Here is a 14,616-nt window from a genome sequence, read left to right on the forward strand (position 1 = left end):
GGAACATGATGTTTGCGGATGATATTGTGATATGTGGTGAAAGTAGAAAGGAGGTTGAGTTGGATTTGGAGAGATGGAGGTATGCATTGGAACGAAGAGGAATGAAGGTGAGCAGGAGCAAAACAGAATACATGTGCATCAATGAGAATGGGGATGAGAGTGTAGTGAAGATGCAAGGAGCAGACGTAAAGAAAGTTGGTGAATTCAAGTACTTGGGGTCAACTGTGCAGGAAAATGGGGGCTGCGATAGTGAGGTGAGAAAGAGAGTGCAGGCAGGGTGGAGCAGTTGGAGAAGGATTTCGGGAGTCATTTGTGATAGGAAAGTCCCAGCAAAAGTGAAAGGTAAGATGCATAAGAGAGTAGTGAGACCAGCTGTGAGGTATGGATTGGAGACCATACCCTTAACAAAGAGACAAGAGGCAAAGTTGGAGGTGGTGGAGTAGAGGATGTTAAGGTTTGCGATGGGAGTGACAAGGTTGGACAGGATAAGGAATGAGTACATCAGAGGGACAGCACATGTAGAGAGCTTGGGAATTAAGCTAAGAGAGATGAGACTGAGATGGTATGGGCACATCCTGAGAAAAGATGCAGAGCATGTGGGAAGGAGAATGTTGAGGATGGAGCTGCCAGGCAAACGAAAACGAGGAAGGCCAAAGAGGAGATACATGGATGTGGTGAGAGAGGACATGAAAGTAGCAGGCGTGGTAGAGAAGGATGCGTAAGACAGGGAGCAATGGAGACGAAAGATCCACTGTGGCGACCCCTTATCAGGAGCAGCCAAAAGAAGAAGAAGAAGAAGAAGATAGCTCCTCTTTTCCAGGCCTTTAGTCAGTAATAATTAATTAGTACTGAAACATAGGCTGATTGAGGTTACATCTGAATCAAGGGATATTCAACAATTAACAAGGAAGAGACAAGCTATTAATAATATTTCTACCAATGATGTTTAAATATTGGGATAGCTGAGAGTACTTCATCATTCATTTATCTTTGAATTGAGGTATTCAAAGTCATCAGTCATCTGTGGGCATCATAGCAAGCATCTGGCAAACTGGTGTGTGTGTGTGTGTGTGTGTGTGTGTGTGTGTGTGTGTGTGTGTGTGTGTGTGAGAGAGAGAGAGAGAGAGAGAAGGAGGTGGGCATATATTTATATAAACTTCACTTATTGTCTTCCTACCCTAATACCCTATTATATGTTTTTGTTTTTTGTTTTTTAAGCGCACAAACATCCACCACATGCTATTGTTACTAATGAACAGCTAAGCAACGATTTTTTGTGCACCTTCCTTAACTCTTTACCCCTTAAAGCAGTTGCTACAGCCACCCTTATATATGTATATACTGTTCACCCTGAGAACATATTTACAAGAAAAAAAGTCTAAAGACAAGGTTTTGACAAGGTTTTAGACAAGGCATCATATGTCGTCATTATGGGATATACACGGGGTTGTCATATGTCGTCATTAAGGGATATACACTGGGTCGTCATATGTCGTCATTAAGGGGTAAAGAGTTAAGATGTGTTGAAGCCACTGTTCTATTTGGAATAGTTCTCTTGTCCACAATACACACATAATTCTGTTAGGAAATCTCATCTCATCTCATTATCTCTAGCCGCTTTATCTTGTTCTACAGGGTCGCAGGCAAGCTGGAGCCTATCCCAGATGACTACGGGCAAAAAGCGGGGTACACCCTGGACAAGTCGCCAGGTCACTGCTAGGAAATTCCCTATAAATTTTTAAGTGCAACAACAGGAGGAAGGCTAGTAAACACTACATCTGTCTAGTATGCAGTAGCTGTAGTCTTAGATTATGTGAATAAAAACATATTACAGTAGCTGTCTGAGAAAAAGGAGAGGCCTTGAGAGAGTGTGAAATAAAAGAAAGGATATTATTCATCCATCCATCCATGCAGATGACATGGCCCTAATTGCTTGCCTGCGGGACACAGACAGCTCCCCCTACCTGCAGTACATCAACACCCTGGCTGCATGGTTTGATAGCAGCTTCCTGGATCTCAACGTCACCAAGACCAAGGAGATGTGGCTGGGAAGCAGCAAGAAGGGAGGCAACAAAGATTCTGGGCATACCTTCAGGCCAATCAGCATGAAGGGTCAGGAAGTGGAGCAGGTCACTCAATTCAAATACCTTGGAACAATAATAGACAGTCAGTTACAATTTCAAGAACATGTGGACTATACATTCAAAAAAGGGAGACAGCGCTTGGCTCTTCTGAGGAAACTCAGGAACCTGAACACCAGCCAGCGGACAATGACCATGATCTACAAATCACTGACAGAGAGTGTGCTGACATTTAACATCGTGTCATGGTATGGGCACCTCTCTGTCAAACAAAAAAACACACTGGTACAGATCGTCAACCAGGCTGGAAAAATTATTGGACACAAACAATTGCAACTTTCACACCTATACACACAGGCTCTCACAAAAAAAGCATTTCAAGTCTACCAGGACCCCATTCACCCTCTACACTGTGCTTTCCAGATGCTGCCATCAGGACGGACACTTAAAGTCCCAATGACTAGGAAGAATGGTTACAAGCGGTCATTTATTCCATCAGCTGTGACCATTCTCAACAAAGAACTGCCTAAGCGATAGTGACACATTATAGTTAGTTAGGTTGTGCATCTTAAAAGTTTTTAGTATTAGTATGGTGTTTCTACATCTTTTTCTTTTAACTTTTTAATATTTAACTGAGTGAAATGGACAGAGTAACTGTTCCTTAAGAACACTTTTTCTTCCCCATTTATTTATTTATTGAGTATTATGCTGACTTTGGGTTAGCGGTGTCGCCTCACAGCAAGAAGGTCCTGGGTTCGAGCCCCGGGGCCGGCGAGGGCCTTTCTGTGTGGAGTTTGCATGTTCTCCCCGTGTCCACGTGGGTTTCCTCCGGGTGCTCCGGTTTCCCCCACAGTCCAAAGACATGCAGGTTAGGTTAACTGGTGACTCTAAATTGACCGTAGGTGTGAATGTGAGTGTGAATGGTTGTCTGTGTCTATGTGTCAGCCCTGTGATGACCTGGCGACTTGTCCAGGGTGTACCCCGCCTTTCGCCCGTAGTCAGCTGGGATAGGCTCCAGCTTGCCTGCGACCCTGGAGAACAGGATAAAGCGGCTTGAGATAATGAGATGAGATGCTGACTGTGATGTGTGTTTGTCTCTGTGTGTCTTTTATGCCACTACTAAAGAGAAATTTCCATTTCATGCAAGTTTAATGGACAATAAAGAAGTCTAAGTCTAAGTCATTATCTGTAGCCACTTATCCTGTGCAAGGCCACAGGCAAACTGGAGCCTATCCCAGCTGACTATGGGCGAGAGGCGGGGTACACCCTGGACAAGTCGCCAGATCATTGCAGGGCTGACAGACATAAACAACCATTCACACTCACAGCTACAGTCAATTTAGAGCCAACAATTAGCCTAACCTGCATGTCTTTGGACTGTGGAGAAAACCCATGCAGACACGGGGAGAACATGCAAACTCCACATAGAAACATTTCAAGATGGCGGTGCGTACATACGCAGCGGCTCCTCTCCGCCCCAACAGAACGGTGTTTTCATGTTTTTTGTGTTTTAAAACAGTGTGTATCTGTTCATCTTTGTCGCCTCCACCAGTCTCAAGGCGCACATACTCCCGTGAGTTTCTGCTCGACATCCGCAGAACTATATTCACGGATATAAATCCAGTGGACGTGGAAGTGCTACGCAGCTACGGTTTGCTCTGGAGGCCTGCTCAACCACCGACCCCCACTCCTGCATCCAGCCCACAGTGGAAGCGCCACAGGCGGAACATGTGGAAGCAGAAGAGGGGCAAGCGCGGAGGTATCCGGGCTAGGCTAGCGGCTAGCCCTCACCGGCCAGCTATCCCTACCATCACTTTGGCCAACGTACGCTCGCTGGACAACAAGCTGGATTATGTCCGCCTGCTCCGCTCATCTTCCAAGTCTGTGAGTGAGTGTTGTGTCCTTGTGTTTGTGGAAACATGGCTTAACGACAGCATCCCAGACTGTGCCATTCAGCTAGCCCGGCTAACATGCTACCGGTCAGACAGAGCGCTAGCCGAGGGGGGGAAGACTCTATGTTTACATCAGTGATGCCTGGTGCCGCGATGCTGTCGTGGTCTGCAAACACTGCTCACCACTGGTAGAGTTTATGATTATTAAGTGCCGGCCATTCTACCTGCCGAGGGAATTTACAGCCATATTGCTGGTAGCAATATACATCCCTCCTGACTCCAATAACAACAGGAGTGAAGCACTGAATGAACTCTATCAGCACATCAGTGAGCAGCAGACAGCCCAGCCAGATGCTTTCCTCATCCTGGCTGAGGATTTCAATCATGCAAACCCCAAGAGCATGTTTCCAAAACTCTATGGACATATCAACTTTCCCACACGTGGAAACAATACTCTGGACAATGTTTACACCATGCACAAAGACGCCTACAAGGCCCTACCCCTCCCCCACCTTGGGGCCTCAGATCACTCCACTGTTATGCTAATGCCAGCATACAGGCCCCTGGTTAAAGTCATCAAACCAGCTAAAAAGCAGATATGTGTGTGGCCAGAGGGGTCATCAGAGGCACTCCAGGACTGTTTTTCGACCACTGACTGGAGCATGTTCAGACAGGCGGCCACCTACAACAACTCCACAGATCTACAAGAATACACAGAGACCGTCACTGCCTACATGAGGAAGTGCATGGACGACATTACGGTCACCAGAACCATCTCCATTCGGGCCAATCAGAAACCATGGCTGACAGAGGAAGTCCACAGGCTCCTGAGGGCTCGGAACACCGCCTTCAGAGCTGGGGACGAGGTGGGCCTGAGGACAGCTACAGCCAACCTGTCTTGAGGCATCAGGGTGGCCAAGAGACAGTATTCAAAGTACATTGCTGACTATTTCAATGACAGCAGAGACACCAGGAACCTGTGGCGGGGGATTCAGACCATTACAGATTACAAGCCCTCGCCACTGACCTGTGACTACTCCATGTCTCTGCTGAATCAGTTGAATGACTTTTTCGCTCACTTTGAGGCAGACAATAGCACCACAGCACAGAAGACCCCACCACCTCCCGGCGACCAGGTGTTGATGCTGTCCCCAGACAGCGTGAGGAGAGCTCTCAGGATGACAAATGTACTGAAAGCCCCGGGTCCTGATAACATTCCTGGTCGTGTCCTGAGAGACTGTGCCGAGGAGCTCACAGATGTCTTTACAGACATCTTCAACATCTCATTGAGCCAGGCTGTTGTCCCCACGTGCCTCAAAGCCATCACCATCATCCCGGTCCCGAAGAAGCCGTCTCCCTCCAGCTTCAATGACTACCGCCCTGTCGCACTCACTCCAATCCTCATGAAGTGCTTCGAGTGGCTAGTCATGCGGCATATCAAGTCTGCCCTCCCCCCGCCCTGGACCCTTTCCAGTTTGCATATCAGTCCAACTGTTCGACCGATGACGCCATCTCCACTGCCCTTCACTCAGCCCTCACCCACCTGGAGAAAAAAGACTCATATGTCAGAATGCTGTTCATAGACTTCTGCTCAGCATTCAACACAATCATTCCACAGCAGCTCCTTCATAAACTGGACCAGCTGGGACTCAACACCTCCCTGTGCAACTGGCTGCTGGACTTCCTGACGGGAAGACCACAAGCTGTACGGGTCGGCAGCAACTCCTCCAGCATCATCACATTGAACATGGGGGCCCCCCAAGGATGTGTGCTGAGCCCCCTCCTCTTCACTCTGCTGACCCACGACTGCACACCAACATCCAGCTCAAATCTCTTCATTAAGTTTGCGGATGACACGACTGTAGTGGGTCTCATCAACAATGGCGATGAGACAATCTACAGGAGTGAGGTGAGCCGCTTGGCCATGTGATGCAAGGACAACAATCTCCACCTGAACGTGGAGAAGACGAAGGAGATTGTTGTGGACTTCAGGAGAGCGCACACCCAGCATGCTCCATTATCTATCGACAGTGCTGCAGTGGAGAGGGTGAGCAGCACCAAGTTTCTGGGTGTGCACATCTCTGAAGACCTGTCCTGGAGCAACAACACCGCATCACTAGCCAAAAAAGCCCAACAGCCTCTGTACTTTTTCCTCCACAAACTGAGGAGAGCAAGAGTCCTGGCCCCCATCATGCACACATTCTACAGAGGCACCATTGAGAACATCCTGACCAGCTGCATCACCGTGTGGTACGGTGCCTGCACCGTGTCCTGCTGCAAGACTCTGCAGCACATCGTGAGAGCAGCTGAGAGGATCATTGGTGTCTCTTTCCCTTCTCTAATGGATATATATAACTCCCACCTCGACCGCAAAGCAATCAGGATTGCAGGTGACCCCACCCACCCATCTCACAGCCTCTTCAGCCTGCTGCCGTCGGGGAGGAGACTGCGGAGTCTCCGGGCCAAAACCAGCAGGCTCAAGGACAGTTTCTTTCACCAGGCGGTCAGGAGGTTCAACTCCCTCCCTGTTCTGCCCCTCCTCCCCCCTCTGCCCCTGCCCCCCCCTCTGCCCCCTGCCACAGATTCTGCTCGCACACCCCCCTGCCCCCCCATTCAGCATCTAACATGTCACCCTCACAGTTCCCACCCCCCCAACACACACACACACACACACGCACACACACACACACACACACACACATATATATATATATATATATATATATATATATATATATATATATATATATATATATATACTCTCAACGTTCATTAACACACTGAATTCAGGGACTGCACATTTCACTTTACCTCGCTCATTTGCACTATTCCGCACTACCTCATCTTAATAGCTATTAGTTCGTTTATTCTGCTTATCTCATGTTTACCTGCTATACCTCAAGTGCCCTTGAATGTTTATTTGCTTCAATATGTATGTGTATGTGTGTGTGTGTGTGTATATATGAGAGTTTAGTCTATGTCTAGTTCTTATCTAGAATGTTTATACTGTTTGTGTTGTTTATTTCAATTATTCTATTTTTATTTATGAGTGTTTAGTCTATGTCCAGTTCTTATCTAGAGTGTTTATACTGTTTGTATTGTTTATTTTAATTATTCTATTTTTTATTTATTGCATTGCCTGTTTGCACCGTGGGTCAGAGAGGACTGTAATTTCATCTGTGCTGAATGTCAAGCATGTATAGCATATCTGACAATAAAGTTGACTTGACTTGACTTGAAAGGCCCTCGTCGGCCGCTGGGCTCGAAGCCAGGATCTTCTTGCTGTGAGGCGACAGTGCTAACCACTACACCACCGTGCCGCTATTATTATTATTATTTACACTGTTACCAATAAAACACACTGTCACACTGACACTGATGACAGAAACCATGAAAGAGACTATAAAATATCTCCCATGGATTGTGCTTCAATGCAGATTTTTTATTAACCTCCATTTGTACATGCTGTCTATTTTTCCAGCATGCATATTTCCCTAATTTTTTTTAACTTTCTTGACACTAGAGCCATTGTCCATATAAAAAAGCTATAAAATGCAATTCAGTGCTTCCTACTACTCTGCACTATCCATTTTTCATACCATTTCCAAAGTATTAAATTTGCCTCTACATTAAAAAAAGACTGCTGGGCATGTCAATAACACAATAAAAGTAAAACAGTACTGTAAGCAACTCACTTGATGTTCTTGAAGCAGTAAGTGCTGATGAGAAAGCTGACCTGCGAGTTCATTCAACCTATACGGTACAAGTGCAATTGAGTTTCAAAGATGTGTATGAATGCCTATTAAGCTGCTAAATGAAACATGACAGTAAAGGAGGGATAGAGATCATTGATACTGCTTGAGGTCAAAACAGAGTGTAGGCTTTCTGTGCTTACCATAATAGTATGCACTCCTATCTTAGATCCATATGATGCTCTTTAAGAAAGCCTAAGAGCTGTACAACTTTGCCTTAGCTAAGAAAGTGAAGGAAAGGCAAAAAAAAGAAGGTAGTAGAAATGCATCATAGACTTCCCAAAAGGCATTATGTTAGCCATGTCAGTATTGTTTGGCTATGCTATTCCTTCGATTAGTAATAACATGGCATTTACAAAAATGAACAATGGACAACTGACTACTGACTTATTCCATGGCTAGACGTGTGTTATTCCCTCAATATTTCACTTACAAGTGAACAAATAAAAATTCTAGAGTTTATTTCAAGTGTGGCATTTACATTTGGAATCTGTTGCTATTAACTCGGGGCGGCACGGTGGTGTAGTGGTTAGCGCTGTCGCCTCACAGCAAGAAGGTCCTGGGTTCGAGCCCCGGGGCCGGCGAGGGCCTTTCTGTGTGGAGTTTGCATGTTCTCCCCGTGTCCGCGTGGGTTTCCTCCGGGTGCTCCGGTTTCCCCCACAGTCCAAAGACATGCAGGTTAGGTTAACTGGTGACTCTAAATTGACCGTAGGTGTGAATGTGAGTGTGAATGGTTGTCTGTGTCTATGTGTCAGCCCTGTGATGACCTGGCGACTTGTCCAGGGTGTACCCCGCCTTTCGCCCGTAGTCAGCTGGGATAGGCTCCAGCTTGCCTGCGACCCTGTAGAAGGATAAAGCGGCTAGAGATAATGTGATGTGATGTGTGCTATTAACTCTTAATGTGAAGTCCAAAGAGTTCTCACTGCTAGTGAAGCAAGCTATCATTAGGCTGTACAATTAAAACAAACCCATTATAGAGACAGCAAAAATGTTAAGTGTGGCCTAATAAACTATTTTAACACATTCCATATTTTCAGCATAATAGATTTTTTTATGCGCAAGTGATGGAAGATTGCTTTTGGCATTTATACCCAACCTGTCTTTGTCCCTCCTTCTCTGGGTCTGCACTGACAGATGCTTATGGGCGTTTCTTAGACTACGGACACTTTCATGTCCTTTGATCGTATTTTATTTAAAAAAAAGGAAATTTCACACTTTTATAGTTATCTTTACAATGAAAGTGCTTTAGGAAATTTTTTTTAAATATATTTTTTGGGCTTTTTTCACCTTTTATTGGATAGGACAGTGCAGAGACAGGACAGGAAATGAGTAGGAGAGAGAGACGGGGAGGGACCGGGAAATAACCTCGGGTCGGAATCAAACCCGGGTCCCTGGATCCATGGTATGGCGCCCCAGCCACCCGAGCCACGACGCCCCCTGCTTTAGGAAATTTTTACCGGTAGTCTACGATGACTTTTTCAACATCGTTATAGATGCAAATATTGCTGTTTTGTGCCTGTCCCACACCCAGACTTCTGATCTTCAATAATGAAAATGAAGTGTAAAAAAATGATTTATCTAAATTTTTTAAATGTGACTGAATAAAGTATCAGTAAATAATCAAAACATAATTGGGGTATTTAAGGTGAAACAACTATTTATGTGATTTTATCAAGTCAAGTCAACTTTATTGTCAAATATACTATACATGCTCGACATACAGCACAGATGAAATATCAGTCCTCTCTGACCCACATACCAAATGTAGTTGTCCCACAATATTGCCGTAATTTCCACCACAACACTGTAATATCCCTTTAAAAAGTTTGTATGAAAGATTGTTTGGGTAGTTTCTATGGAGATGAACACTGACATCACAGCACATGTCTGATATGGAGGAGATTTTGAATTTCTTCACACACTTTTGAAGAAAACTCAAGGTAAATATTGCTTGAAATGAAAATATTTTTATTGTATGTAATTTCCAAACATGCCGTAACATCAATTGAGTTTGTAAATAAGTCGATTTTTTAATGTACATACAGTTAGGTCCATAAATATTTGGACAGAGACAACATTTTTCTAATTTTGGTTCTGTACATTACCACAATGAATTGTGAACAAAACAATTCAGATGCAGTTGAAGTTCAGACTTTCAGCTTTAATTCAGTGGGTAGAACAAAATGATTGCATAAAAATGTGAGGAACTAAAGCATTTTTAAACACAATCCCTTCATTTCAGGGGTTCAAAAGTAATTGGACAAATTAAATAATTGTAAATAAAATGTTCATTTCTAATACTTGGTTGAAAACCCTTTGTTGGCAATGACTGCCTGAAGTCTTGAACTCATGGACATCACCAGACACTGTGTTTCCTCCTTTTTAATGCTCTGCCAGGCCTTTACTGCAGCGGTTTTCAGTTGCCGTTTGTTTGTGGGCCTTTCTGTCTGAAGTTTAGTCTTTAACAAGTGAAATGCATGCTCAATTGGGTTGAGATCAGGTGACTGACTTGGCCATTCAAGAATATTCCACTTCTTTGCTTTAATAAACTCCTGGGTTGCTTTGGCTTTATGTTCTGGGTCATTGTCCATCTATATTATGAAACGCCAACCAATCAGTTTGGCTGCATTTGGCTGGATTTGAGCACACAGTATGTCTCTGAATACCTCAGAATTCATCCGGCTGCTTCTGTCCTGTGTCACATCATCAGTAAACACTAGTGACCCAGTGCCACTGGCAGCCATGCATGCCCAAGCCATCACACTGCCTCCGCCGTGTTTTACAGATGATGTGGTATGCTTTGGATCATGAGCTGTACCACGCCTTCACCATACTTTTTTCTTTCCATCATTCTGGTAGAGGTTGATCTTGGTTTCATCTGTCCAAAGAATGTTCTTCCAGAACTGTGCTGGCTTGTTTAGATGTTTTTTAGCAAAGTCCAATCTAGCCTTTTTATTCTTGAGGCTTATGAGTGGCTTGCACCATGCAGTGAACCCTCTGTATTTACTTACATGCAGTCTTCTCTTTATGGTAGATTTGGATATTGATACGCCTACCTCCTGGAGAGTGTTGTTCACTTGGTTGGCTGTTGTGAAGGGGTTTCTCTTCACCATGGAAATTATTCTGCGAAAATTATTCCAGGTCTTTTTGCATTGATGAGTTCACCAGTGCTTTCTTTCTTTCTCAGGATGTACCAAACTGTAGATTTTGCCACTCCTAATATTGTAGCAATTTCTCGGATGGGCTTTTTTTTTGTTTTCGCAGCTTAAGGATGGCTTGTTTCACCTGCATGGAGAGCTCCTTTGACCGCATGTTTTCTTCACAGCAAAATCTTCCAAATGCAAGCACCACACCTCAAATAAACTCCAGGCCTTTTATCTGTTTAATTGAGAATGACATAACGAAGGAATTGCCCACACCTGCCCATGAAATAGCCTTTGAGTCAATTGTCCAATTACTTTTGGTCCCTTTAGAAACAGGGTGGCACATGTTAAGGAGCTGAAACTCCTAAACCCTTCATCCAGTTTTAATGTGGATACCCTCAAATGAAAGCTGAAAGTCTGGACTTTATGTCCATGTCCATTATATAACTATAACTTGAATATGTTTCAGTAAACAGGTAAAAAAAAACAAAATTTGTGTCAGTGTCCAAATATATATGGACCTAACTGTAGATGTATTTTGCATGCATGAAATGCTAGATACCAATTCATAGCTAATATGTGATGCTAGCTTAGATTTTTTTCACTAAATACTGTAGGATTGTAATTTCCACCTTCGTAATTTCCAACACATTACCTTCTTGGGTGGAAATTACAAAGGTGTGGTGGAAATTACATGCTTACAGGTGCAATTTATAGATTGTGAGGCTACATATGTGTGATTTATTTATAAAAATATACGTTAATGTATTTATTCAAATGTATATTTGTTGAAATGCATTTTCATCTGTTTTTAAGATGCCACGGAAGTCTATGGCAGAAAGGTCCCAGGCCTACAGGGACAGAATAAAAAAAGACCCTGTCAAATATGAAGAGCGACTGAAAAGAGACAGGGAGAGATATCTGAGAAAAAAGAAAGAGGGGTTGTAAAGCCAATTGCAGAATTATCAAAGAGAGAACAATGCAAAAGAAGGAGACAGGGGAGAATCAATATAAAAAAATATCGGGAGAAGATGAAGAAAGCTCTTAAAGTACAGGCCTACCTTGCTACCACTACACCACCAAACTCTCCAGATTTGGTGCAACCAGAACATGATGTCTCTCCACCTCCCACACCACCCTCAGTATCACCCTCTGCCCAACCTTCAACTCAAAAACAAAGGGGAAGGAAAAAGGTTTTAAGAAACCGTTCAAAAGTGTATGCAGCATTGTATGAAAGCAATGTTAAGCTTGAGAAGGCTCTGCAGAAGGCCGAGAAGTACCACAAACGGTACGATCGATTAATGAAAAAAGTGAGGCAGGCTGACTCGCCGAATGCCAAGTCTAAAAAGCAGCTGGCAACAGCACCACACACACTAAGGAGAACTTTGGTCTTCCACAATGCTCTTCTTGCTGAGCTGAGAGACGGATATCAAAATCTGTCCTCTGAGAGAGAAAAACAAGTTATTTCGAAGATAATGGCTGGAAAGATACTAAAGAAGTATTGCCTTCTGAAACTTGCTAGAGCAGAATTTGGCTTCTCAGCCAAGAGAAGGATAAATAATGAAAAGAGGTCAGCAGCACTAACATACACAAGGAAGAAGCAAAAAAAAAAACAGCATCAGCACGGAAACAGTAGAGAAAATCAGGCAATATTTAGAAAGAGACGAGAACGGCAGGGCAACAACTGGTAAAAAGGAGACTGTGACACAGAAAAAAATAAAAAAACAAAAGAGATTCCTCAAGAAATCTGCAAAATTTGGCCTTGAATTAGATTGTCACGGTCTCTCTCTCTCTCTCTCTCTCTCTCTCTCTCTCTCTCTCACACACACTGTCACACACACACACAACCTCACTTTCATGCACACATAAATTATCTCTCACACACACTGTCTGGTCACTCTAAATGCTCGCCGGACAAACCACTCTCTCTCTCTTTCTCTTTCTCTCTCTCTCTCTCTCTCTCTCTCTCACTCACTCTTTCTCTCCCCTGTGTTCAGAATACTTTACAGTTCGTGTTATATGATAACTGATATGATATAGGTTAAGGTGTTTCTTAAAAGTTATCTTCAGAATAGTGTTCATCTAAGAGACTGATTACAATTTTACAATACCAAACACACATGCACACGCATGTGCATGCATGCTCAAGATGCTTTACAGTTCATGTTGTAATGCATTGACATGACAAAGGTTTAAGTTTTTTTTTTTAAGTATTCGGAAATTCATAACAGTGTTCATCTAACCAATAAGAATGTTACAATTTTACATTCACAACTTTGTTTGGCTATTTTTGGTTATAGTTGTTTACAGTAAGGCTGTACTGTTCATCTTTTTATGGTAAGAGACCAAACAGACTAAATTGATTTGTTTAATGAAATTGTGTGCTTAAGAAGGTTTTAAAATAAATGTCTTGTTTTTCTATATGGTCCATTCATTGTAATTTCCACAACACCCAGTAATTTCCACCGCACCCAGTAATTTCCACCACCCCATACCTTTTTTAAAAAATAGTTACAAAATTCTAATCAATCATTAAAAACTTCTGCATAGTTTATGAGATAATGTTCCACTTAATGTAAAAACACAAATAGTTATTTCCTGAAATGTATCTAACCATTTCAATATTATATTTCAGGTTGTGGTGGATGTAAGCTTTGTGTTTGGTCCTCATCTCATTATCTGTAGCTGCTTTATCCTGTTCTGCAGGGTTGCAGGCAAGCTGGAGCCTATCCCAGCTGACTACGGGCGAAAGGCGGGGTACACCCTGGACAAGTCGCCAGGTCATCACAGGGCTGACACATAGACACAGACAACCATTCACACTCACATTCACACCTACGGTCAATTTGGAGTCACCAGTTAACCTAACCTGCATGTCTTTGGACTGTGGGGGAAACCGGAGCACCCGGAGGAAACCCACGCGGACAACATGCAAACTCCGCACAGAAAGGCCCTCGCCGGCCACGGGTCTCGAACCCGGGCCTTCTTGCTGTGAGGCGACAGCGCTAACCACGACACCACTGTGCCGTCGAAATGATGTATATCATACTATTTTAAAATAAATATCAAATATGTACATGTGATGGAAATTACATTTGTTCAATGCGGGTCGGAAAATATGTTAAAAAAACACCAATTTGTCTTGTAATATTAGTGTGTTCTCTTATGGATCATCAAACTAGACTAGTTATACTAACCTATTAGACTGTGACAATTTTGATATGAACACTTTATTTTCCCCCTCAAGTTCACAAGGCGGCAGCATGGTGGCGTAGTGGTTAGCGCTGTCGCCTCACAGCAAGAAGGTCCGGGTTCAAGCCCTGTGGCTGGCGAGGGCCTTTCTGTGCGGAGTTTGCATGTTCTCCCCGTGTCCGCGTGGGTTTCCTCCAGGTGCTCCGGTTTCCCCCACAGTCCAAAGACATGCAGGTTAGGTTAACTGGTGACTCTAAATTGATCGTAGGTGTGAATGTGAGTGTGAATGGTTGTCTGTGTCTATGTGTCAGCCCTGTGATGACCTGGCGACTTGTCCAGGGTGTACCCCGCCTTTCGCCCGTAGTCAGCTGGGATAGGCTCCAGCTTGCCTGCGACCCTGTAGAACAGGATAAAGCGGCTAGAGATAATGAGATAAGATGAGAAGTTCACAAGGCCAAAAGTACCCGTAGTTGAAGAATCGCCCTTATGCTCTAGTCTAGGGACCTGAAACATTAGCGAATATCTTTCCACCAAAGCCCAAAATCATCTCCTCCCC

At 43.8% G+C, this 14,616-nt stretch overlaps 1 protein-coding gene across 5 annotated transcripts in view; it reads right to left on the bottom strand.

Annotated features, from left to right (window-relative positions):
• Window positions 1-14,616, bottom strand: part of ppp2r2bb (protein phosphatase 2, regulatory subunit B, beta b) — a 181,602-nt gene that overhangs the window by 31,406 nt on the left and 135,580 nt on the right. Inside the window, exon 1 of one of the 5 annotated variants that reach the window (XM_060935891.1) lies at window positions 2,090-2,131. The exons of the other annotated variants lie outside the window; for them this stretch is intronic. Coding sequence (XP_060791874.1) covers window positions 2,090-2,107 — 18 coding nt within the window. The 5' untranslated portion in view covers window positions 2,108-2,131. Of the gene's footprint in view, window positions 1-2,089; window positions 2,132-14,616 lie in introns of those variants that run through there. 5 annotated transcript variants of the gene reach the window in all.

The sequence above is a fragment of the Neoarius graeffei genome, chromosome 12 (genome assembly GCF_027579695.1).
Source record: "Neoarius graeffei isolate fNeoGra1 chromosome 12, fNeoGra1.pri, whole genome shotgun sequence".
Lineage (NCBI taxonomy): Eukaryota > Metazoa > Chordata > Actinopteri > Siluriformes > Ariidae > Neoarius > Neoarius graeffei.